A 25,228-nucleotide genomic window follows, 5' to 3' on the forward strand; every position below is an offset into this window, starting at 1 on the left:
CACCAGGCAGCCCGGGGCCCCACCCCTCAGCGGGGGTGGAGTATAAAAGGGGATGTGTCAGAGGGTTCGGGGCAGAATGTTAAAGCTAAACCAGTGAAGACCGAAGATCGTCTAGCTAGAGCCCTGGACTCCCCTGGGACGCCGCCCTTGTCAGGGCCGCGCAGGACCAAGCCAGCGGCGTGGTCCCGAGAACCAGAGCTAGTGTTCTGGGACTCCGGGTACCGTAGCCCGACTTACCAGTGTCGGGCCAGACAGCCTCCCCTAGCCCGTTAGTGGAGGACTAGGAGGTAGGTCAGAGATAGCTAGCAGTGTATTCCCAGCTAGCCGGGTGAGGGGGCCGATACCCCCTCTAGTATTGTATGTCCACAGTTGTGACTACTTGTACGGAATAAATATGTGTGCCTCACCAACGGTGTCCAAGAGTCATCAACGGTACTTCATCTGGTGTCAGAACAACTACGAACATGGACACGCGCCGGACAGCTCGAGCCGGAGTACCGCAGGTGGAGGACACCGCTGAAATTGTCGAGCCCGAGACGGCTCAACAAGACATCGTGCAGCCGGGGCCGGACGCATTCTTACCGGGGCATCAGGATGAAGAGGAGCCACCATCAGAAGGGCTGAGGCTGGCTCACGCGAGGCTGGCGGAGCTGCTTTACGCCGCTGCCGCCACACTCGAACACATCACGCGGCTGGGGGCTGGTGGACCACCACGGGGCGAGGAGAACCGACGTCCGATGCGCCTTCCCGCCATCTCAACGGATTCAAACTTTGAATCTCCCGCCATCGCCGCAGCAGCTGCTGAGGGCGTGGCCGGCCTGAACCTCGGGTCCAACATCGCTCTCGCTGGGGCTGCCGCGTCACCGCCAGCGGAGGGAGCGTCATCACGGCCGCGACAGGCGATACCATCTGCCGTTCGCGCCGAAGCGCAGCCGAGTTACGGGGACAGCAGCCTGCGAGCTTCCATGGCGACCGCTGCGCTGCACCAACGGCTGCCTCCGCTCAAAGAGTTTGTTGGCGCGGAGGGCGACTGGGGCGGCTTCCAGCGACGCTTCCTCGCCCACCAAGAAATGGCACGGTGGTCGGATGCTGAGGCTCTCTGCGCGCTGCCGGCGCTCCTCGACAGCGACGCACTCGCCGCCCTTACATCGGCGCCGAGGGAGAAGCGCTCCACGCTACAGATGGCGCTGCAGTTGCTGGCCGGGGTCTACGGACCTTCAGCGGAATGCAGGCAGCAGTTTTACGATCGCCAGCGGGGTACAAAGGAGTCGCCCCTGGCGTACAGGATGAGTCTCCTGGCACTGGCAAAGACGGCCTTCCCTCGAATGGACGACGACGGCGTGGACGCCTTGGTCACAGAAAAAATCCTCCTGCTGGCAGACGACCTGGACATCGCCGTCGTTGCACAGGAGGACACGGAGATGAGTTCCCTCCAGGCTGCGCGGCTCCTCCACGCCAACCTGCTGTCACAGCGTCGGAAAGCCAGCAGGGCAGCGGCCGGGCGTGCGGTGGCTGCAGCCACCCTCCCGGCGGAGGAGGTTTACGCCGTCGACGGCAGCAGGGGACGGGAGCACGATCGGGCCGGGATGGGTCGAGCCGCTTCGACCGTCCGTCATCACCGCCGGCGCTCCCGCGTTGCTTCAACTGCGGCGTCCGGGGCCATGTCGCCTCGGGGTGCCGCTCTCCTTGGCAGCGCGGGACGACGCCTCGACAGGACGCCGGCCCTCCTCCTCCCAAGCTCAATCAACATAATCCGGCGAGTCGCGGCACCCCTCATGTTTGGCCCAAGCACACACTCGTCACACACTCGCACACCGCAACGAACGGGGGGCCGACATTGCGCTGCGACGGGCCAACACGCACCACTATGGGGACTCAAATCGAACCCAGGCAGTGGTCAATGTTGGCCCATCGCGTTGTGGCCGCGTCGTCGGGGTCGTCGGCCGTGGTGGGACACATTGACGGGGTGGAGGTACGCATCCTGGTCGATACGGGGGCATCGGCGACCATCATTTCCGAACTCATTTACAATATTCTACCTGTCCAGAGCCGTCCTTTACTGCCGGTTAACGTCCCATTCTATGCTGCTAACGGGGGCTCTCTTAGCATCATTGGACAGATTCGAGCGCAAATTTGTATCGGGGATATCAAATTGTCGGGCCCGATTTTTGTTTCCTCCTCGCTGGCGGTTCCGTGCCTGCTGGGGACGGACTTCTTGGGCAAAATGCCGATTCGTATTTTAATAGACGAGGGATGCATTGAGCTCCCGTCGGGACGACGCATGGCGTTCCTGCCTTCCCCTACTGCGGCTCGGACGGCGTTCGTAACAGTACCAGCGTTCGTCGTTAAAACAGTTTGTGTGCCGCCGGGAGCTCAAATGTTGGTGCCTCTAAAACTTCGTCGGCCCTTCGCTGAGGGCATTGGGGACCAGGGAATTCTGCTGGGACCATCTAGGGCCGGGGTTAGTGGACCTCATTTGATTCCGGCCCAGACCGTCGTAAGAGGGGACGGGGACCCTTTCATCGCGGTCCTCAATTGGGGTCGCAGACAGTGGTAGTTCCTCAAGGGACGGTGCTTGCTCACGCGACGCCGGTGCCCTGCGAGGAACCTGTTGCGAATCACGTCGGCACTGCTCCCCGGCCGCACCCACATTCGGACAGCGATGGAGGGTGGCTCGATGCGCTTTGTGCGGGATCGACGGACCTGTCAAATTCAGAGCGCCAACAGCTTAGAACGCTACTGTGGGAATTTTCCGACGTTTTCAGTCGGGACAAATACGATTTGGGTTGCACTCATCTGCTGCGTCACCATATTGACAAGGGTGACAGCGCGCCAATACGCCAGAATCCGTTTCGGTTAAGTCCCGCCGAAAAGGACCATGTCAAATCGGCTATTGATGACATGTTAGCCGCCGACATCATTTCTCCTTCCACCAGCCCTTGGGGAGCGCCGATCGTCCTGGTTAAAAAGCAGGACGGCTCGTTGCGGTTTTGCGTTGATTTTCGGCGCCTTAACAAAATTTCGGTTGCCGACGCATACCCGCTCCCACGGATGGACGAATCGCTGGCCGCCTTGGCGGGAGCGCGATTCTTCTCCACACTGGATTTACTTTCGGGATTCTGGCAGCTTCCTCTGGACGATGATTCAAAGCCTAAAACTGCTTTCCGTACACCGCACGGCCTGTTCCAATTCAACCGGTTGCCGATGGGCTTACACTCAGCGCCGGCAACTTTCCAGCGTTTGATGGAATTGGTTTTGGCTGGATTGCAATGGGAGTCGTGCCTGATTTATTTGGATGACGTTATCGTCTTTAGTAAAACTTTTGACGAACATCTCCAGAGGTTGCGGGCGGTTTTCCTAAAGATGCGGGCTGCTAATTTGAAATTCAAACCCCAAAAATGTCATTTGTTACGCGATTCGGTGCGTTATTTGGGGCACATCGTGGGGCGCTCAGGTATTGCTACCGATCCCGCCAAAACGCAGTGTGTCAGCTCCTGGCCGACTCCCACCTCGGTGGGAGAGGTCAGGAGTTTCATTGGCTTCGCGTCGTATTACCGACGGTTTGTCGCTGATTTTGCGACGATTGCCAAACCCCTACACGCTTTAACATCAAAAGGGGTTCGGTTCCACTGGGGTCAGGAGGAGGAGGCTGCTTTCTGCTCCCTTCGGGACGCCCTGGTAAAAGCTCCTCCCTTGATTTACCCCGATTTTTCGGAACCATTTTTGCTCGACACCGATGCGAGCAACACGGGTATTGGGGGCGTGCTTTCCCAGGTGGTTGACGGCGTGGAACGGGTGGTTGCGTACGGCAGTCGGGTGTTGTCTCCAGCGGAGCAAAGATATTGTGTCACCCGTAGGGAACTGTTGGCAATTGTCTATTTCATCCAACAGTATCGCCCATATCTGTACGGTCGGCATTTCACCGTCTGCACAGATCATGCGGCACTGCAGTACGCCCTGCGAGTTCAACAGCCATCGGGACAATTGTCCCGATGGTTGGAGATCCTCCAGGATTTTGATTTCGAAACCACCTACCGTAAGGGCATTCGCCACACCAACGCGGACGCTCTGTCGCGCATACCAACCACCTCCGAATGTGCATGCCTCCTGGGGTTGGGACGTTGCAAGCCAGCAGGGGACATGCCGGTTCCGGTCCTGGCGGCCGCCGCCGACGACGAAACATTGCTTCCAAATTCTATCGCACAACAGGGAAAAGATTCCCTGCTGGGTTTGCCTGTTAATGAATGGGGGCGCCTCCAGATGGAGAATACCTCCCTCCTCGCGTCGCGTCGTCGCGCCGGGAAGGCGGGGCGGGGGACGGGTGATGCCGACGCATGGGAAATGCACGCAGGGTTGCTGATGCATTGGGACGGGAAATCCCATCGACACCGGCTGGTGGTCCCTTCTGGGTTACGGGGTAGGGTGGTGTGGGCTGCTCATGAGCGCCTCCTCCACCTGGGTACCCAAAAGACCCTCGCCTTGCTCCAGCTTGATTTTTTTTTGGCCAGGCATGACGAGGGATGTCGCAGATCTGTTGGCATCATGCCCTCGGTGTGCGCAGCGAAAACCACCAGCACGGGAGTCAAACCCGCCTTTGCAGTCTATCAGAGTCTCCAGAGTGAACGAACTTGTCGCGCTGGATATTCTGGGGCCATTTCCCGCCACCCCTAGTGGCAATAGATATTTGTTGACCGGGGTGGAATACTTTACGCGCTGGCCTATGGCCTGGCCCCTGGCCAACCAGTCGGCAGCAGCCATCGAGGAGGCCTTTGTCCAAGGTTACGTCATGGACAAAGGTGCTCCGGAGCGGCTGCTGACTGACCAGGGAAAATTTTTTTCCGGCAAACTCCTCCAACAGGTCTGTGAGCTCCTGGGAACGAAAAAAATTCGTACCTCTCCCTATCACCCGCAAACTGACGGGATGGTCGAGCGTCTGCATCGAACCATCACGTCTATGTTGTCGCAGCAGGTTTCGGACTCACAGACCGATTGGGACTTGCAAATTCAAGGGGTCCTGGCAGCATACAGATTGGCCCCCCATGCTGCAACGGGATTTTCACCCTTCTTCCTCATGTATGGCCGCGAACCTGACCCACCTGTTCGGGCACAGCTGCAGATCCCCGCGCCGCTGGGAAAAACTAAATTGGCCGACCATGTTAAATTTAACCTTGCGAAATTGACTGAGGCACGGGATGCTGCCATGCTAAATTCCGATAGGCGTCAGAAAGCGAATGAGCGCCTCAGACTGGGTCGCGCGCACGTGCTACAGTGGATGCCGGGGGACAGGGCATGGCTGCACTGTCCCCCAGGTACCACTCGCGACCTCCTCAAAACTGGTGCGGCCGTGGCGGGGCCCCGTCGAGGTGGTCGAGGTTTTGCGGCCTCAGTGCGTTCGCATCAAATGGGGGAAGCGCCGGTGGTTTGTGCACCCCTCTAGGCTGAAACCCTTCGTTGCGGTGCGAGGCCCCACTCCACACACGCGTGGCCAAACATGTGGGGGGTCGGCCGACTCAAAGGGTCCGTCTCTGCTGCTCTCGCCTGACGTGTTGCCGGCTGTCCCGCCCCCAGGTGCACCAGGAATGACGGGCTCCTGCCCAACAACCCCTACGGGGGATGCCGAGGGTCTCGCGACATCAAGCGCAGACTCACTTCGAAATGGACAGCTGCCACCGGATGGTCCGCCATCCGGGGTTGCCCCGTGTGACGGGCCTGCGGCAAGGACGCGCGCAAGAATGCACAGACTCTTGTGATGCACAAAAAGAAGAAATTTTATTTATTTTATTATTTTCACGTGTATGGTTACTGTGCGCTGCGTCGGTGGTGTGCTCCTGGCACATTGTGTTGTGTTGTGTGTGTGTTGGGGGTTCCTTGCGATTTGTATATACGTTGCTTTTACGGAATTCGTATTTATTCGGGGGGGGTGCGTCGGGTTGTTTTCCCTTCGGGGTTTTCTGGTTCTTGTTGTTGTTCTCTTCGCGTTATGTTGAAAAATAGTGAGGCACACGCGCGGCCAGGGGGTAAATGCGCTTTTATTGTCGTTTTTTTTGTATGTTGGCAGCCGGGACGGCTGCAAGCTATGGGGGGGGGGGGGGGGGTGATGTAGGGGTGTTAGAGAGAGAGCCGTTATGCATGGCAGCTTATGGGAAACAAACACAGTGGGCGGGGCTACGTGAGTGCACGGGGGGGGTGCTCTCAACGACGTCCGCACCAGGCAGCCCGGGGCCCCACCCCTCAGCGGGGGTGGAGTATAAAGGGGGATGTGTCAGAGGGCTCGGGGCAGAATGTTAAAGCTAAACCAGTGAAGACCGAAGATCGTCTAGCTAGAGCCCTGGACTCCCCTGGGACGCCGCCCTTGTCAGGGCCGCGCAGGACCGAGCCAGCGGCGTGGTCCCGAGAACCAGAGCTAGTACTCTGGGACTCCGGGTACCGTAGCCCGACTTACCAGTGTCGGGCCAGACAGCCTCCCCTAGCCCGTTAGTGGAGGACTAGGAGGTAGGTCAGAGATAGCTAGCAGTGTATTCCCAGCTAGCCGGGTGAGGGGGCCGATACCCCCTCTAGTATTGTATGTCCACAGTTGTGACTACTTGTACGGAATAAATACGTGTGCCTCACCAACGGTGTCCAAGAGTCATCAACGGTACTTCACAAACACCGCGATGCCGCGTGTATGAGTAAGTCCTGCAAGGCCATCAGAAATCCAATCCCCTCAATAAACAAGGACATCTTCATGCCACCACTGCACAGGCTCAAACACAGAAAACCTTTCTGGCAGTATGCAAAGAACCTCCACGACGAAGACGACGACAAGACCACCGAAGCACGATGGGGGGAAGCCCTGGGCAAAGACTGCTGCAGAAATCCATCGTCAGCGACCCCACAATCCTCCAACCCGGATCTGGTCTGCTGAGGAAGATCTGCTCCTCCTTGAATCGGATCCGGACACTCCGTGGAAGATGTGGCCACTTTCTCCATGAATGGACAATTAACGAGAGTCAAGTTTGTGATTGTGGTGGTGCGACACCTCAGACCGTGCGATGTATCGTGAACGACTGCTCCAATCAGATCATTTAACGGCGATCTAAAACAAATACACGCGGCTACTCCGGAAGCAGTCGAATGGAAATCAAATCTCGACATCAGTTTGCAATCCCCAAAAATGCCATACGATAGAAGATTATAAAAAAAAATAGCTCACAGCTCTTTGCCAATCCACTGCTTGATGAAGGTCTCCCCATACACTATCGGTCATGGGGAGGGTTTGGACCATACTTCACCATTTTGGTCAGTGCGGGTTTAGGTGGTGAGGAGTGGTGGGGGAGGGGGGTACAGGGCCAGTTCTGATACCACTCGCCACTGATGCTAGCTGTGTCTGGGAATCGAACTCAGGTCATCGGTTTCAAAGTCCATTGTGGAACTTACTGCACTACCACTTGACCACACGTAATATAACATAAACAACAACAACAACAATCTACTGAAAACAACCACTGTAAATATGCACCAAATTAAAATCCAAAATATTATTACTCAAATAAAATGTGTAATTATAATTTAACATAAATTGATGTATATGCATTGATGAATGTATGCATGTATGTATTTTGTATACATGTGTATGTAATACGATGCATATGTTAATGGAATAAACAAGTCTTTCTGGCATAAATACAGGCGTTTAGATGTTCAAAGACCAAATAAGACACCTATTACAAGGCACTAAGTCTGCATTCATCACACATACCCGTGGTAAGAAATGCAAACAAGTACGCTCTTGATAATGTATCCACTGTCCTTGAAAAACTGATTCTGTTGCACCAGAGGCAGATTATTTAATTCTATCATTCAGTATCTTGATACTGGAAAAAGGGATCCCATAGATAGTTACATACGCTCATTATGTCCTCAAATCTCTGCGTGAAGGCAAGGCTGGGTTGATTGGTCTATTGAAGAATTTCTAGTCACTCCAGCTGGCCCTAAATCATGGGTTCTCCTCATGCTATAGTATGGACACTTCACAGACATAGGTTCTTAGTAGGGGCAGATCACTTCACCCAAATGCTCATCAAATGTGTTTTTTTTTCGCCCGTCCATGCCTCGTCATACAATAGAACCCGATGCAGCACAAGCGTGCAATCAACGGCCATTTAACTTCGTGGTGGAACTATACAATGCTGCAATCACGTCACCCTCTATCGCCTGTCCTCACCCACGATCTCTTAAAATCACGTATGAAGCAGGCACTGACCCCGCGTGTGTAGCACACGCACCCCACGCGGTGCGCACAGTCATTTCTGATGGTATTTTTTTTATTTATTTTTACCAGGTAAGGCCCGCTGAGCTATGTAACTCTTTTTCAGCAGCGACCTGGCTATCACAAATGACAGCTTAACTTAGTGGCTTATCACGTGAAAATGTTTCGCAGCGAAATACTCTCAACGCACGCGTTTCTCGACGTGGAGGGAAACCCCGGAGAACCCGTAGGAAAATGCCACGTGATCACGGAGAGAGAGATATTCAAACTAAAAAAATACAGGTGTCAGGGTTGGGATCAAACCCACAACCTCCTGCATACCAGGCGAGGTAATTAACGTCTCGCCACCATGGTACCTTGAAGTTTATTGAAACCCCTTTGAAACTCCCCAACTGACATCAAATGCCTATTTTATTTTCATTATTTTTTCTTATTTTTTGTTGTTGTTGCTCCTTTTTTTTGCGCACAGCAGGGTGTAGTTTGTCCTGAAAGAGACATTGTTTGTAGAACAGCATTATCATTGACGGCTCAGACGTGCATGCAGCGCTGCTGTAAAACCTTCCATGAGCACTTCCTGTTCACAACTTCATAATCTTCATAATCGCGGGACATTTTCAATGATTCGTTCCGACATTGCCGTCAACAGTATTGTGCACGTGTCAAGGTCCCATAATTACAGTTCACCTTTTAGGAGCCCCTTCACATTTGGTTGTCATTCCACCGCGATTGTTTTGTTACTTTCGTCCGTTTCATTTAACAAGCCTCGTACTCTTTGGTTATTTCGGTAAAGTCACGTAGGTATAAATCAAAATAAATTTAATCACGACGCTTCGGGCGCAACACAAGTGCCCGTCATCAGGTGGAACAACCACAGCAATAAACAATTGCCGATTGATTATTGCTGTGGCTGATCGGATTAGCCGACACTCACCCCTACCCTCTCTGCGATAACATTTACTTGAAAAATTCCATCCCTAAGTCCCGCCCGCTTACCCTTGGGTGTACTCACCACAAACTTATATAAGGCCGCCTGCTGTATTGTTTCACCTGAAGATGATGGCTTGTGTTGCTATCGAAACGTCGTGATTTATTCGTTATTTTTTCAATCTACGTTACTTTACCGAAAAACCAAAGAGTATCAATTCCTGCAGTCACGAAAGCTTCAAATCAATATTGCAATTTGTTAGTTTGTTATTAAACGCTGTGGGAAAATAAAAATCAATTATCAGCATTCAAATTGTAATTCGTTTGTGATGAACAAATGTGCGGTGTGCTAATTCACAGACACTAGGAGGAGGTACTCTCTCCCTTTTATTCCGGCCTTCACAGCCTTTAGGGATAACCACACACTGGGTCTGGACAGCCAACATGCTGCTAGACCCACAGCTTGAAGAGGGTGAGGATCACAACGACAACGGCACGAAGAGTTCCACTCCAGATTGCAGCAGCCCTGACTGTGAGTCGGAGCTCGCATTATATCCTCAACAGCGTGGCCAAGCTCCGCCCTGGGCCCCGCACCCCTCTGGATCCCCTAGAAGGCTCCGTGCCTTGCCCACAGGTGCAACTGGTAGAAGGGGCTGTTACCCCGAATTCTATTGTCTACTAATTTCCCAGCGGCATGTGCTCCAGTTACTCATTCCACGTCACTACATCACCCCCCCCCCCCCCCCCGTGAAAAAAAACCCAGCCGTCCCGGCTGACCTCCATACGTCGCGTAGCGGGACGACTAACACGGCAATATCCACGCAACATTCGAAATGGCAACAATCCAGCCCCCAAAATAACAGCAACCCAACAACAAGTAGGGGCGGTCATCTGAACTGAACCGTCTTGGAACGGGTCCTTGTCGCCCGTCCCTCGTATGGATCCCGCACTGGTCCCCCAGGGATCCTGGGGTGACTCACAGCTGGCCCAATGGGCACGTCCCCCCCGGGACGAAGATGGAAGAGAGGAAGAATCGGGTGGTGGTTGTACCATCCACCCCGGTCAGCCTGTGGGCGGCACCGCCGGCGGTTCCATGGGCGTCAAGCCCTGGGATCCTGCAGATGGAGGAACAGTCTCACAGAGGCGCAATCTCCATAAACGTATGTCCGTCTCCGTCGGACACATCACACACCCGGCCATCAGATGGTGGAGATGAATTTCCCTCATGAAGTGGAAAATATAGTTCCAGTAGTGACGGGTGAACATACCAACCCCTGTGACCAACCTGGATCCGTACACAATGTGGCTTCCAAACCTCAATTAGCTCCACCGGGCCATGTCATGGCCTATGTAATTTAGGAGATGTCCCACGGGCACCTGGGGGCAATGTAGCAATGCCCTCTCCCCAGGTTTCCATGATTTCCCCGATTCATTAAGCCTAGCCAATTTCTCATTTGCAGCCTGCCGTGTGGCCGGATTTCCCCAGGACGCCCATCAAACATGCGCACTGGCTCTTTGGTAATAACCCTGACAGAGCATTTGCGTTGCAGTGGCACAACCCTTTCCTATAGGTGACTTCAAATTAATAATCCTGCAAGATTTCAAACCATCGCGAGAGTTGCGTAGATGGCTGGTCAACGCGTAGCGCATATTGCAAAGCCGCGTGATCTGTGTGTACCATAAACTGCCTACCATAGAGGTACGAGTGGTACTGTTGTACAAAGTGCACGATAGCCAACAACTCACGGTGCGTAACACAATAGCGCTGCTATGCGGGGGACAACACCCAGCTACCATAAGCAACCACCCTCTCCACCCCATTCTCCACCTGTGACAACACAGCACCGATCCGGTTATCACTGGCATACGTATCCAACGTAAACGGCAAGGAGAAATCGGGGTATTGAAGAGGGGGGTGCATTCACGAGGCCGTCGCGCATCGCAAACAAATGTGGCCTCCACCTCCATCCACCACCAAAACCTCTGGCCCTTTGCCGTGAGAGCATGGAGCGACTTCGCGATTGTCGCAAACCCGGGCACGAAGCGGCGGTAATACGACATGAACCCCACAAAACTGCGGACCTCACCCACCGATGTGGGGGTCGGCCACTTTCGTATGCACACAGTCTTATCATGATACATGGTGATCCTGGACTCGCTAACAATGTGCCCCAGGTATCGAACCGATTTTTGCTACTTGAATTTCAATTTAGCTGCCCGCATTTTAACAAATACCGCACGCAACTGCTGCAGATGTTCCTGGAACGTGCGGCCAAAGACAATAACGTCATCCAAATAGATCAAACATGACTCCCATTGGAGCCCCGACAGTAGTAACTCCATAAGTTGCTCGAACGTGGCCGGAGCTGAGTGAAGCACCATCGGAAGCACATTCAATTGAAACAGCCCTTGCGGTGTTCGGAATGTGTTTTTTTTATGTTTTGAACTTTCATCCAAGGGCAACTGCCAAAACCCTGACAGTAGATCCAGGGTGGAGAAAAACCGCGCCCTCGACAGGGCATCCAACGAATCTTCCATCTGTAGGAGCGGATACGCATCCACCACGGAGACTTTATTTAACTTCCGAAAGTCCACACAGAATCGCAAATTTCCGTCCTTTTTAACCAGGACAATGGGAGCACCCCACGGAATAGTTGATTATATCAGCGGCCAACATCTCGTTGACCGCCTGACGAGCATTGTCCTTTTCCTTGAGACTAAACCGAAATTGAGTTCTGACGAATGGGAGCAGTGCCACCCATATCAATATGGTGACGTATCAGAGACGTGCGGCCCATATCGAATTTACCCTTACTAAACACATCAGAGAATTCCCGAAACAATGCCCACAACTCGCCCCTCTGCTCCCACGACAAATCAGGATTACCCATGCACAACCGCGGCCACGACCTGAGTGGTTACATCATCCGTTTCCTAACAACACACAGCCGTCGCGTGGACCAACACCGTACCAGCCTGTATGACTGTGGTATCTAGCCCAGCATTTAATACTTGCAGGAAGGGCTCCTGTCCCCCCTCACTATCGTCTGAGCCTCTATCAAAGTGAGCCCACGAAGGGGTTAAAAGAACCCCACCCCCAGTGATTTTCTGGTCGAGCCGCTTGCGCAGCCTCAAGGGTACGAGCATCTGTGCACCTGAGGGAACCCTAACAGTTTCACGCACCAGGGCCCGAACCACAGCGTTAGCGTTTTTTTCACAGCATTAGCCATACACCACCCAGTAAGGGACTCCAAAAACCTCAACTGATGCCCCGACGGTAACTCCACACAAACCTGGCCAATTAAAATCCGGTCGGGCATCCTCTTCAAAAAATCCATCCCCAATAAACAAGGCACCGGCAACGAACTTGAAACCAACACTGGGCCCGTCCTTTCAATATCACCAATCCGTATCGATGCCTTAATTTGGCCCACAATGCCTAAAATCCCACAATTAGCGGCAACACACGGATTATGGACAGGACTAAGGTAACCCACCGTCGATGGCAGAGTCCTAAAAATAAACTCGGAAAACCATGGTGGCGAATGCCCCCGCATCTATGAGCATCCGCACCTTAACACCCTGCACAAATCCCTATACCGCTGTCATGACACGGTGTGCCAGTGCGGTCCATTGCCCGGACCCCCGCGGCCAACCCTCACGCACCGAAGCACCACCTTCGTACCCCGTATCCCTATGAGGAGAAATGGCATGTGCACCTGACTCTGACTGCAATGGGGATGCATGAGGTGGCTGTGTCGGCCAGGTGTGTGACGTATCGCGACCTGCCTTTGGACCCAGAGGAGCCGAGGCCGGGTGCGGAGGACAGCGAAGCCGGGAAAAACTTCCGCAAATCAGCACGGCAGCCCCTGGAGATGTGGCCGGGCAGGCCACACCTGAAGCAGGTAACGGGGCCCCGCCATGGCGGAGGCAAGGTCCCCCCGCGCTGGTCCCATCGTCGTCCCGTTTTGATTCTCCCCCGTGGGCTCCAACCACCCGACGCGCAGATCCAGGGAGACTCTCGGTCCTCTTGGTCGCCCTCTTCTCCCAGAAATCAAGCCTCGGCCGCCACCCCGGCATGTCGTCGCAGGTTACAGTGGGCCTGGATGCATCGGGCTACTTGAATCAAGGACAGATCATCCTCCTCTGTGGCCGGCAAAATGACGTTCATTTCCTGTGCCAGCGTCAAAAGTTTCTCTAGCACCAGAGAATCCAGTCCTGCCCACTCCATCCTTGGGTACGCATCCTGGGCCAGCGACAGCAGTGCGCTGCGGAAGGCAAGGGGTGTCTCTGTCTCCCCCTGACTCCGCATCACGAACTTCCGCCGCGCATTGGACTGCGGATGAAAAATTGCTGCCAACTGGGCGTACGCCTGACGCAGCATCATTCTGTCCACCTCGGGAATGGAAAAAAACGCCACCAAGGCTGCAACATCCAGCGCGGTGGGAAGAATACGTAGCGCCTCCGCATCGGACCACCCCGCGAGCTCGCAAGTGGCGGCGAACCGCTGCCGGAAGGCCACCCAATCACCCCTCGCAGCCAAAAATTATTTGAGAAGCAGCAGCTGCTGCACGAGAGAAGGTGCCCCCGGATGAGCAGTCGGCGGCAGGTTAAATTCGGCGGGACCCAATTCCAGTTCTCGGTCGGCAGTGATGGCGGAGTTGCCCGCTCGCCGCCCCCGAGCCGCAGCCCCTTCCTTCGGCTCTTCCCTACCCAGCTGTCCCACCAGCGTCGACACTGTGGAGAGCAGCCCCATGATGCGCGTGCGAAGCGCCCGCAGCCCTCCTTCCGCTGCCCTGCCGGGATCGCCACTCCGGGGCCCCCCACAGGGGTTCCGGCTGCCGCCCTTGCCCTGGAATCCTCCTCGCCCGAGATATGTGGGTGAGAGCCTTCCTCTTCGCGGGTTTCAGCATAGTCTATTTCCCCCTCAAGGATTCGAAATAAAAATTCCTAACAACCCTACAATATATCTATAAAAAGAAATGTTAACACTCCTGACACCAAATGTAGTGTGCTAATTCACAAACACTAGTAGGAAGTACTCTCTCTTTTTTTCCGGCCTTCACAGCCTTAGGGGATAACCACACACCGGGTCAGGACAGCCAACATGCTGCTAGACCCACAGCTTGAAGAGGGTGAGGCACGATGAGTTCCACTCCAGATTGCAGCAGCCCTGACTGTGAGTCGGAGCTCACCTTGTATCCTGAACAGCGTGGCCAGGCTCCGCCCTTGGCCCCGCACCCCTCTGGATCCGCCAGAGGGCTCCATGTCTTGCCCACAAGGCATGGAGCTGGTAGAACAGGCTGTTACCCCTAATTGTATTGTCTATCAATCTCCCAGCAGCACACGCTCCAGTGACTCATTCCACGTCACTAGAAATGTATCAACAATATTACCACGACTAGTTTGTGTTTTTTATCTTAAATTTATTGTATACTTACATGCAAAGTCTTCATTACTCTTGGCCCAAGCACCCAAGGTTTTCAGTCAACCTTCGCTAAGTAGGTCGCTCATTCTCCCCTGCTGCCCTCACAGTCTGGAACTCCGTTCCCCCAGCAATACGTGCTGTCAACTCCCCGCCCTTGTTCAAGTCCAAGACCTACCCTTTGTCCCTTTGTCCTCTGCCCACGACTAACCACTTCTTTACAAGGTAAATATTGCCCACCATTGCAGCGTCTGGAGAAGCGGTCGCATCCATATAATTCCGAACATCTTTTGTAGGACCCTGTGAATCATACGCTTTTGTATTTTTTTTTTAAGTAACCACACGTTGGTGTGTAATTGTACGGGTGTGTCTCCGAGCGGCCTGGCTGATAATTCACCTCGGCAAGGCACGCATTTGAGAGAGCCTTTGCAGCAGCGAAAATGCGAGCGTGCATAATGACACCTGTACCAACCTTCGATCTCTTTGTTTCCACGAAACCATCGGATGTTCGCCACGGGCTTACTGCCTCGCGTCCGGCATGTCAGGCGGACCCGGTCGCCCTGCTCGATCGGCCCCTGGATGCTCGACATCACCGGCTGCTTTGGGGGCACTGGGAAGGAGCGGCAATAGACGTCGTGCAAACATAATAGTCTGACTTAATCCGTGATGCAGATTTGATTTTTTTTCATCTCGATTGAAAACTAATTTCTTTAGAAGTGCTTTTTGTGTTAAGTTTGTTGTCCTTCGCCCCCACACCTACAGTACCATTAGCACGGTTGGCTACGTACGGTGCGAACGAAGTTCAACATACGTACATACATTTAATTTTAGAGACGAAGACATTTTGTAATAATAATAATAATATTCACGTGGAAAAGTACATGATGTATGATGAAATTCGAGTAGAATATGCATGCGAAGTCTTGGAGGACAGCGCAAGATTGAGCATAATTTGGTCCTGATAGGTACACACTGACGATGTATTTTAACAGCATAATTATCTCGTGGGCTTGAGATGTTGTAAACAAGGGAGAGAAAAAATAAACACCGCGGGCTCGAGATTTCTCATTGCCAGCATGACTCAGGCCGTGTTTAAATTTACAGTACGAGCACTTAAATAAAAAAAAACCTCCACAGCAATGAAAGGCTACTCCCGTAAAGCGTTAGTTTAATGGGGAAGACTCCATCCTCCGAGGCACTTCTCAGCAATGAAGTCAACTCCTAACACATTATCGCCATGACCGCTTACATCAATGTTCACATTCGTAAAACAGCACCGCACAAAAAGGTTTGAAACAACGAGCAAAGTACAACTCCCTGCAATACACTTCCACTTCATAATCACGTTGCTTTTTGTTGTTGTTGTTGTTTTGCCTGGGGAACAACACTATTGGAAATTTGCACGGGCGGTGCATCGCTGTAAATCTGCAGCGCAGAGCAATAATTATACTCCATGCAGATATAAACTGCAACAAAACACACAACAGAAGTTATAAGTGGACGATAATTTTTGTGTGGACACGGCCGGGGGTGTTTTGTGGTGGGGGAGTGGGGTGAAGGGGGGGGAGGGATTGGGGGAATGGGGTAATGTGTGGGGTAGGAGGGTGGGGGAATGGAGGGGGGGGGCACGTGAGTCGGAGGTGTTTGGTGGTGGGGGAGTGTGGTGAAGGGGGGGGAGGGATTGGGGGAATGGGGTAATGTGTGGGGGAGGGGTGGGGGGAATGGAGGGGGGGGCATATGAGTCGGGGGTGTTTGGTGGTGGGGGAGTGGGGTGAAGGGGGGGGATTGGGGGAGTGGGGTAATGTGTAGGGGAGGGGTGGGGGAATGAAGGGGGGGGGCACGTGAGTGGGGGGTGTTTGGCGGTGGGGGAGTGGGGTGAAGGGGGGAGGGATTGGGGGAGTGGGGTAATGGGTGGGGGAGGGTGGTGGGGGAGGGTGGTGGGGTCACGTGAGTCGGCAGCTACCGAGGATCGTGACGTAGGTGGAGGCGAGGCGGATTGGCCGAGTGAAGAGCGCGCACGTGTAGTCGCCCTCGTCCGAGAGCGTCACGTTAGAAACGGAGATGTGCAGTTCGCGGTGCGTGTGCCGCACCAGTTCGATGCGCACGTCCTTCAGAGCTGCACGGCCACACGCAGCAGCAACAACAACAACAACAGCATTAGCACCAGCAATGGCAGCATTAGCAACAGTATGATTAGCAGCAACAGCAATAGCAGCATTAGCAACAGCATCATAAGCAGCAGCATTATCAACAGCATCATAAGCAGCAGCAGCAATAGCACCAGCATAAGCAGCATTAGCAAATGCATCATTAGCAGCAGCAGCATTAGCAATAGCATCATTAGCAGCAGCATTAGCTTCAGCAATAGCATCATTAGCAGCAGCATTAGCTTCAGCAATAGCAGCAACAGCAGTAGCAGCAGCAATAGCAGCAACAACAGCAGGAGCAACATCAGCGTTCACAGCAGCAACAACAGAACCAGCAAACACAGCAGCAGCAATGGCATAAGCAGCAACAGCAGTAATAGCAACAGCAACAAAGATCCCCCACATAGCTTGTTAGCGAGCACCTATGAAGGCCGGAATGTCACACGAGGGGGTGGGTGGCCAGCACCACGCCCGCCCGCTTTTGTCTCCCCCACTGCTGATTTTTTTTGTACACACCGCTTCAGGTGCTAATTTACGGCTGAGTCGACCTAGGGGAGGCCCAGGATTGGTTATAGCTATCCGTCGCTGCTTTTGTTCTTGAGCGGGAATCGAACTCGGCGTTCGCAGTGCAGTGCGCTAACCACTGCGCCACCGCTCCCCCACGGCAACGTACACACACAGAGCACGCGCATCCGGGGCCGCGTTCTTCTTGCACAAAGTCACCACCCGGGTCATCGGGCGAACAGTCGCGTGGGGTTGAAATATTCATGGATTACTTCGCACAAATCTCTCAAGTAGATGGACCGACTGTGAGCCCTCTATAACCGATAAGTTGCCCGGCAAATAAGGGTGTCCTTTGTTCGCAGTACGAGTGCGAACGCTTATTAATGCTCGATTGTATTAATCGGCTGTGTAACTGGGTGGGCCGCCTCGGATAAAATTGGCAAAGCGACGTGCGATTTAAAAAAGAAAACACTTTTAATTAACTATTGGCACCAACGTTGGTGTGCGTGGTTGAAACAGTTGGACCAACGTTTCCTCAACGTCGGTCCAACGTTCCATGTCTACTGGGTACAGAGTGATAATCTGAACTGGTTCCATGCCCTCCACTCCCTATCCCCAGCCCGCACTGACCGGCATGGTGAAGAATGTTAAAAATAATTCCCATGACTGTAAGAGCGTGGAGAGGCCTTCAATTTAGAAGTAGATTGACACGTGTCTGTTAATCCAATGCATTCATTGGTATATAGGTACAATGTGGTGATGACCGACGGTCAAAGGTCAAGCATAATAATGGGGTTGCAGCCAAATAAAGGCACACGCTCGATAGGTTAATCTGTCGAGGAGATGGAGCGATGAAACCAGTTCGTGTGCAGGTGCCGCACGGATTGTTACATCGTAGTTGCGGTGGCTTGGGGAGGCCTTCACCCAGCAGTGGATTGACCAAGGCTGTCGACGACGATGATGATGATGCTGACATTCCAGGGAAATAGGTGGATGTCTACAAAAGTGAATTCAATTAGCAGTGATGGTCTCTGAGCCATTGTCACTGGGAGGAGCTCAGCCTTGAGACTTCAAGTGGACGATCAACAACAGTTGCTTCGTCCTCCCTCTGGACAGGTTTCCTTTCGCGTGAAGCAGACGGAGTCATCGCAATTCAGCCATTAACACCGCTCTGAAAATCCCACGGTCGGTGTTTGCGTCCGATTCTTTTGGCTCTCGGAGATAGAGAGAGAGAGAGGGACGCAACGTTTCCCACTGACTGGCCTCGAGGGAGATAACTGGCCTGGTTTTGGGTTTTGTTTTTTTCAGAGCGAGGCTTTAACGAGTAGACGCTGCTAATCGTCGTGCAATGTTCTTTCTCGAGAACGCGCGTGCACAAACGCACGCGCATAGCGCAGGGGGGTCACGTGCGTGGGGTCACGTGCGTGGCGCACGGGCCGCGTGCAATCTGTGCGCGATGCGTTCCTTCGCTTACGTCGCCCCAGGGACAGCACCTGTGCTTGGAAACTCGCAAAAGTTTCATGTTCAACAACGCGAATCGGAATATTTAATTATTTGTGGAGGAACTCGATGAGCTGTAAAGCTCTTTTTCACAGATGTCCAGTAGGGCGGGTCAGAACGTTACAACAAGAAACCATACAAAAACACGATATGATTGCAAAGTAAAGAAAAGGTTAACAAATCACTTCAAAATATATACACATAAAAGCTAAAAAAAATATCTTACCAGGTAAAGCCCACTGAGCTATTAACTTATGAATTGGAAGCGGCCTGGCCACAAATGATAGCTCAATAAAGTGGCTTATTACGTGGAGATTTATAGCAGCAAAATATTCGAAATAATCTAAATGCATGTTTTGTAAATGTGGAGGGAAAAACCGGGGGACCCGGGGAAAGAGACACGCAAACTCCAAATAAACAACAGGCGCCAGGGTCGGGATCGAAGCCCTGAACCTCCAAGCATACCAGGCGAGGGAGATCACATCGCACCAATAATGTCACGCCACACGGTAATTCGCTTATCGCTCGAAGAGAGAGAACCACTCGGAGGTGCGAGGAGCCGCAGAGAATCAGGAAAGGCGGCCACGCGGTGATGAGCCGGTGCCAACAATAGCCTCGTACAATCATACATCTCGATTTGTTGTTGTTGTTGTTACTCTTCGTCAAACCACTTCTGGATGCGTCTACCCATGTTGTGTTGGTGATTGGGCCTATTTGACCATGCTTCACCATGCCACAAAGCGTAGGTTTGTGATGGGGGGGGGCGCGGGATGGGTGGGTGTATGTAAGTACGTTGAACTTCCTTCGCACCGTACAAAGCCAACCGTGCTAATCGGAAGGTGCGAGGAATCCGAGGTGCCGATGTCGATAGCATCATCACTGATGCACGATGTGGCTGGGAAAACTAACTTAACATTTTCTTGTCGCGGGTATAGTAAAACGAGCAAATTAGAGGCCACACAATAGCGTAAGCAAGCATTAAATATGATTATTAACCTATTTCCGCCCACTGAGATTGAAATTACTACCCAAAGCAGCAGAGAAACATCTAGACGCTCCGCTTTTAAAGAGTACAATTTTCGCTGCGTCTATCGTCATCCTCATCATCGAGTGTCGACGCCCACGACGGAAGCTCTCTCGTCTTTCGTGACCTCCCTGTGCCCATCGCGTCCCGGGCCAGCCGCTCGCGCTGTCCCACTAAACCCACTCGTTTCCTAAGCCCAGCCTCTTCTAACTTCTTCCGCAGCGTGCGTAGTCAAGCATTCTCCCTTGCAGAATCAGACTGTGATAAATGACGTTTTTTTTTTTACAATATTGTTATTCAAGAACCCCGAATACAAAGTAGATTTCGAAGAGGGGGAAAAGCAGCGGGAAACGTGGAACAAACCCGGAGCGGTACACCCTCAAAACGAGGCACCGACCCAGGGCGTCTTGGCTCGCTGCCCTTCCGCGGTCGGGGTAACAGTAGGGGTAACGGTAGGGGTAATTGTAGGGGTAACAGTATGGGTAACGGTAGGGGTAATTGTAGGGGTAATTGTAGGGGTAACGGTAGGGGTAACGGTAGGGGTAACGGTACGGGTAACGGTAGGGGTAACGATCAGTAGCAGGGTATTCATGGGGGGAGATGGAAGACGGGGGGTTGGGGGCGATATAATGTAACCCAACATCAAGTCATGGTGATTGTTAACAACCAAACAGCCAAACGCGGTCGGTGCTTTGAGGGAAGGTGAAAGAGCGCGTGACGTTTTTTACAAATTCTCCAACGTCGCCATCTAAAAACTCCGGGCCCTGTTGTTCCCCCATTACATTCTCGGCTGTACATTACCGCAAATAATTCAGAGCAGTTACCGATGTAGCGCGGCCGTTGAAACGATGGTGCGAGTTTCTTAAATCTCGCACCTACGTCCACCCCAGCAGTATACAAAGGCTACACCGTGGTGAGTCGATCAGCATATCGCGTCTGGTGGGGTAATGCATGTTGGACTTCTTTCGCACCGTATGTAATCAACCGTGGTAAGCGGAGGTGCACGGGGAACTAAATACATAAAGCAGTTTCAGAAAAAAATGAGTTTTCAATCTAGATTTAGAAGTGCATCGCTCCAATGGCTTCCTATTAATTATCAGAAGGAAGAGCGTTCCAGACAGCCACAAAAGCGCGAGATGCAACGACCGCATTTGTTCGATGGTTAACCAAAAAGCCGCCGCCGCTGCTGCGAGGGTGACGGGAGTTTTGCGCGATGGTTTATGCCCCTTGACGAGATCAGTTCGAGTTAAGTGTGGGTACAACGCAAGCAGCCGTCCTCAGGTGAAGAAACAGAGCTGTCGAAAAGACAGCGTCTTAATGAACACTGCTAAGCTTGGCAGCGTATTTTAAGCTGAGTGGGAGGAGGAGAGAGCCTTGACAAAGGAGTTTACATATCAACAGAGGAATTTAGCATATTGATGACAAATGCAACCCCATATCTGCATTTGTCATCAATATGCTGCCAAACTTAGCAGTGTTCATGAAGACGCTGTCTTTCCGACAGCTGTTTCTTCACCTGAGGACGGCTGCTTGCGTTGTGGCCGCAACGTCGTGAGAATCTCATTTTATTATGTGAAATTTTTATTATTTTATTATTTCCCTTCTACGTGACTTTACCGAAAGAACCAAGAATATGAATCCCTGCAGTCATGAAAGCTTTACATCGAAAAGTGTGGGTACTTACACCTTTTCCAAGGTGTTTGGCCAGCATGCATGAGTAGGCCAACATTTCCAGGAGAGGGGAAAGTCTTTCCACCAAGCGGTCGCTGGGCTGTACCCTCCACCTACTACCAATATAGAATCTTACAATAGGGACCAAATGCTCGAACGATCTCGAGAGTTGTTTCAGTTACCATGGCGCTGACAGGGAAAAAATAAATATGAAAACAGAAAAAAATCGTGGTACATGGCGAAAAATCCTGTTAGGAGTTACGTGATGAAACTGTGATTGATAGACACTTATTAGGAACCGTGGTGGCTTGTAATATACGGCATCATTATATTCGACATCTCATATTTGAGGTAGTGATATGTCACAATTTTACTGTGAATGAGACGTGTCATTTAAATGAGCTCCTGCGCATACAAATAAACAAATAAATACAACATTGCAGATTACTTTGGCAAGCCCGTGGGCTGTAATGAGAGAATGATGACGACAATAATAATGTCAACTTGTAAATGCGCAGCACCGTGGAGAAGAGAGAACGCGACAAGGAACAACGGACGAGCGGGAAAGGCAGCCAAGCGGCGAGATTGCTTTAAAATTTCACCCCCAAGCTCTACAGTCCTCTATATATTAAGATGTTATCGATCAATTGATGAGTGTTTACACGTGAAAGGATATCGACGCGCTTAGGTAAAACCCACGTCAGCGAGGGGGAAACACTCTATTCCATATAGGTGGAACAGGTGTGTGGGTGGGGGGTGATCCACATTTGCTGTACTGCCTTCTCTTAGCGAGCACAGATCCTCTTCGATGCTCGCGGTAAGGGAGTTTCATACAACATCTGACATCTGCGTACGATCCGCCGACCCATTTGTGGCTGTGCAGCATTTCGGGGGGCCCTTTTGGGCCTGTGGGCCCGTCCATAAATGATATCAAGCGATTTAGGACGATTTTTGACCCCCCCCCCCTTGTCGCACGGCGTCACAAAAAGTCAGACCCCCCCTCAAATATGACGTCACAAAGCTCTGCCCCCCCCAAAAAAAATATAAAACATGCTTCAAATCGCTTTAAACTATTGTCATTGTACTGAGTGTTTAATGTGGCGCTGCACTCTGATGTTGTAGGAGAAAACATTTAATAAAAAGTATATTTCGTTAAGTAGAACGTGATGTTTATATTTATTAAAAGTTGCGCATTTTCTATATTTATTAAAAGTGACCTCATTTATGGACGACCCCTATGCTCAGCATCCGTGATTTATACAGAAAAAAACACACACACACGCAGCTTTTAGCGCGGAGCGGGGTCTGCAGCCGATTAAAAAATGGGCGTCGGCATTGTCGAGTGGCTAAAAAACATCGAGTTTTAAAGAACAGCAGCCACGTGAAAGAAATAAAAACGCGCGCCACAATCGGAGAGCGTTGTAGCCGTGCCCGCGTCGATGCCGACGCGTCACGCATCGCGGGAGGAGGGGGAAAGAATTGGAACGCGGAGGGGGAGAGGGGAGGAATGTTTTCCAAAGTGCTCAAGAAAGTCTCGTTCATTCACACGACGACGACGAACAGTCGCTGGGGGCCCCCCTCCTCCTCTCTCTCTCTCGGCACTCCGAGAGCAGGGCCTGGACCCCCCCCCTCTCACTCACTCAGCCCTCGAGGCGTTGAGCCGTGCGGGGGGAAAGGGAAGTCCACTTTAAAACATTATTTCACGGTTGGTTTAACTTTGGCGTAAAAAAAAATCTGATTTTGTTATTGGTGTTGTACGCCTTTCAAGGGATCCCTCTGCTAAAGGCGCGTTCGAGACTTGCTCTCAGGAATAGATGAACGCTTAAGGCCCCCCCCCCCCCGCCGCCACCCACCAATTCCGTGTTGTACAGAATTTAATCTCTCTGTACGACGCGGAAAATGCAATTTTGATCTACAAGTTTCCATCCTGATGGTGAATTGTAAGCACTGTGTTAATAAAAAAACGTTACAAGGTCTTGTATTCCACATCTGTAAACGATTTTGATATATGTTTTTTTTTTTAAACCGTGCAATAACACAGCTTGGTTATAACCGACGACGTCTGCCCCCTTGCATCTTCTCTCGCAGTTGCCCACATTAGTGGCCTTGTTCGCTCTTTCTCGTGCAAATCCATTACCGTGATCCAATTAGTATCTTGCAAAGGCAATCAATCAGCAGTCAAATGGCACGCGGCCCCATGCTGGGCATGAGAGATGCACGTTGACTAGTTGCGGATGAGAGCGGTGGAATGTCTTTAACGGGTGACGTTGAAGGTTTTATTTTTGGTCTTTGTGGAGGTGTGGATGGTACAGACTAGGGCTGAATGATTTGGGGAAAATATCTAATTGCGATTTTTCTGACAGATATTGCGATTTGATTTGGGATTACATTTTTGAAAGTCAAGCTTCAGTTCAATATTCACTGTGTAATAGATTTAAAACGTGTGATGGAGCATTACCACATGATACCATCAAAATATGAACTGCTCTATATATTGTAATGCAATGATGATAGCTTAAAATATATAAATTACTTCCAACATGTATTTATTAAAATGTTTTTATTGAAATAGAACAATCACACATAGAGCAATTGTTAAGTTAAATAAATAAAGTTATAATAATACAAAAATTAAACAATTCCAATAAGAAAGTAATAGGACTTTTCAAATCGAAAAAAATCGCAGCATTTGCGATTGTTTGAAATTGCGATTTCTATTTGAAATCGATTAATCATTTAGCTCTAGTGCAGACGCTCGTGCACGAAAAAAATACCAACGTTTTGATTTAAAGCTTTCGTGACTGCAGGGATTCATATTATTGGTTATTTCGGTAAAGTCACGTAGAAGGGAAATAATAAAATCATAAAAATGTAAAACACTAAAATTCTCACGACGTTTCGACTGCAACGCAAGCAATCATAATCAAATGTGAAATCCACTTTAAAAAAAAAATATTGCTGTGGATTTCACACCTGATGATGATTGCTTGCGTTGCAGTCGAAACGTCGTGAGAATTTTATTGTTTTATATTTTTATAATTTTATTATTTACCTTCTACGTGACTTTACCGAAAGAACCAAGAATATACAGTATAACCAACGATTTTTTTTGTCAACGCCGCCCCGATGAAGCCATTAAAACCTCGCCTGGTCAGTGGCGGTGGAGCCACAACAAATCTTCGGGGTGGAGATTTTCGATTCCCCCGCGGCGCAGTGAACTCCCTGCGGGAAGCAACACGGCGAGGGCTATTGCCGTCGTCTGGCCCATTATTCATTATTCGTTGGAGTTTTTTTCCAAAATATATTTTTTTAACAAGTCTTGACATTCACAGACCTTTTCATTGGTTACAGTGATCTGCCCTCGCTCTCCGCTGCTGCCCACCTCATGTGGATGTTGCCACTGGCAGGACCCTATCCACGAGACGTACACCTCTAATCCGCGCGATCACCCAACGGGGAATATGCGGGCAAGGGGCTCGCTCGTCTTTTTCATAAAAAAAACTAAAGCGGAAAGTAAGAGCGCTTTCGCAGATATTTCATTGCGATAGTGAACTTGTTCAACAACGCTACTCTCCCCAGAAGCTTCCAGGGCAAACCGAAGAACGACAACAAAGGTCACAGAGCAAGCCAATGCCAATGGAGTCGCCGAATAAAAAATGAAGCCCGCAAATGTTAACATTCTTTCGTGAATACGCGGTATTGTTATTTGACAGCTTATTGGAAACACTCACAATCGCTCCGACTGACTTTCGGCTATTTAGGAGAAATAAGCCATCGCAACG

The 25,228-nt window shown here is 51.4% G+C and overlaps 1 protein-coding gene across 2 annotated transcripts in view; it reads right to left on the reverse strand.

The window, feature by feature from the left end:
* Positions 1-25,228, reverse strand: part of LOC144932760 (cell adhesion molecule 2-like) — a 130,700-nt gene that overhangs the window by 44,030 nt on the left and 61,442 nt on the right. For both annotated transcript variants that reach the window (XM_078857186.1, XM_078857187.1), the window contains exons 4-5: positions 16,564-16,716; positions 15,073-15,210 (exon numbers count right to left, since the gene is read on the reverse strand). In XM_078857186.1, the coding sequence (XP_078713312.1) occupies positions 15,073-15,210; positions 16,564-16,716 (291 nt within the window). The remainder of the gene's footprint in view (positions 1-15,072; positions 15,211-16,563; positions 16,717-25,228) is intronic.

The sequence above is a fragment of the Lampetra fluviatilis genome, chromosome 5 (genome assembly GCF_964198595.1).
Source record: "Lampetra fluviatilis chromosome 5, kcLamFluv1.1, whole genome shotgun sequence".
Lineage (NCBI taxonomy): Eukaryota > Metazoa > Chordata > Hyperoartia > Petromyzontiformes > Petromyzontidae > Lampetra > Lampetra fluviatilis.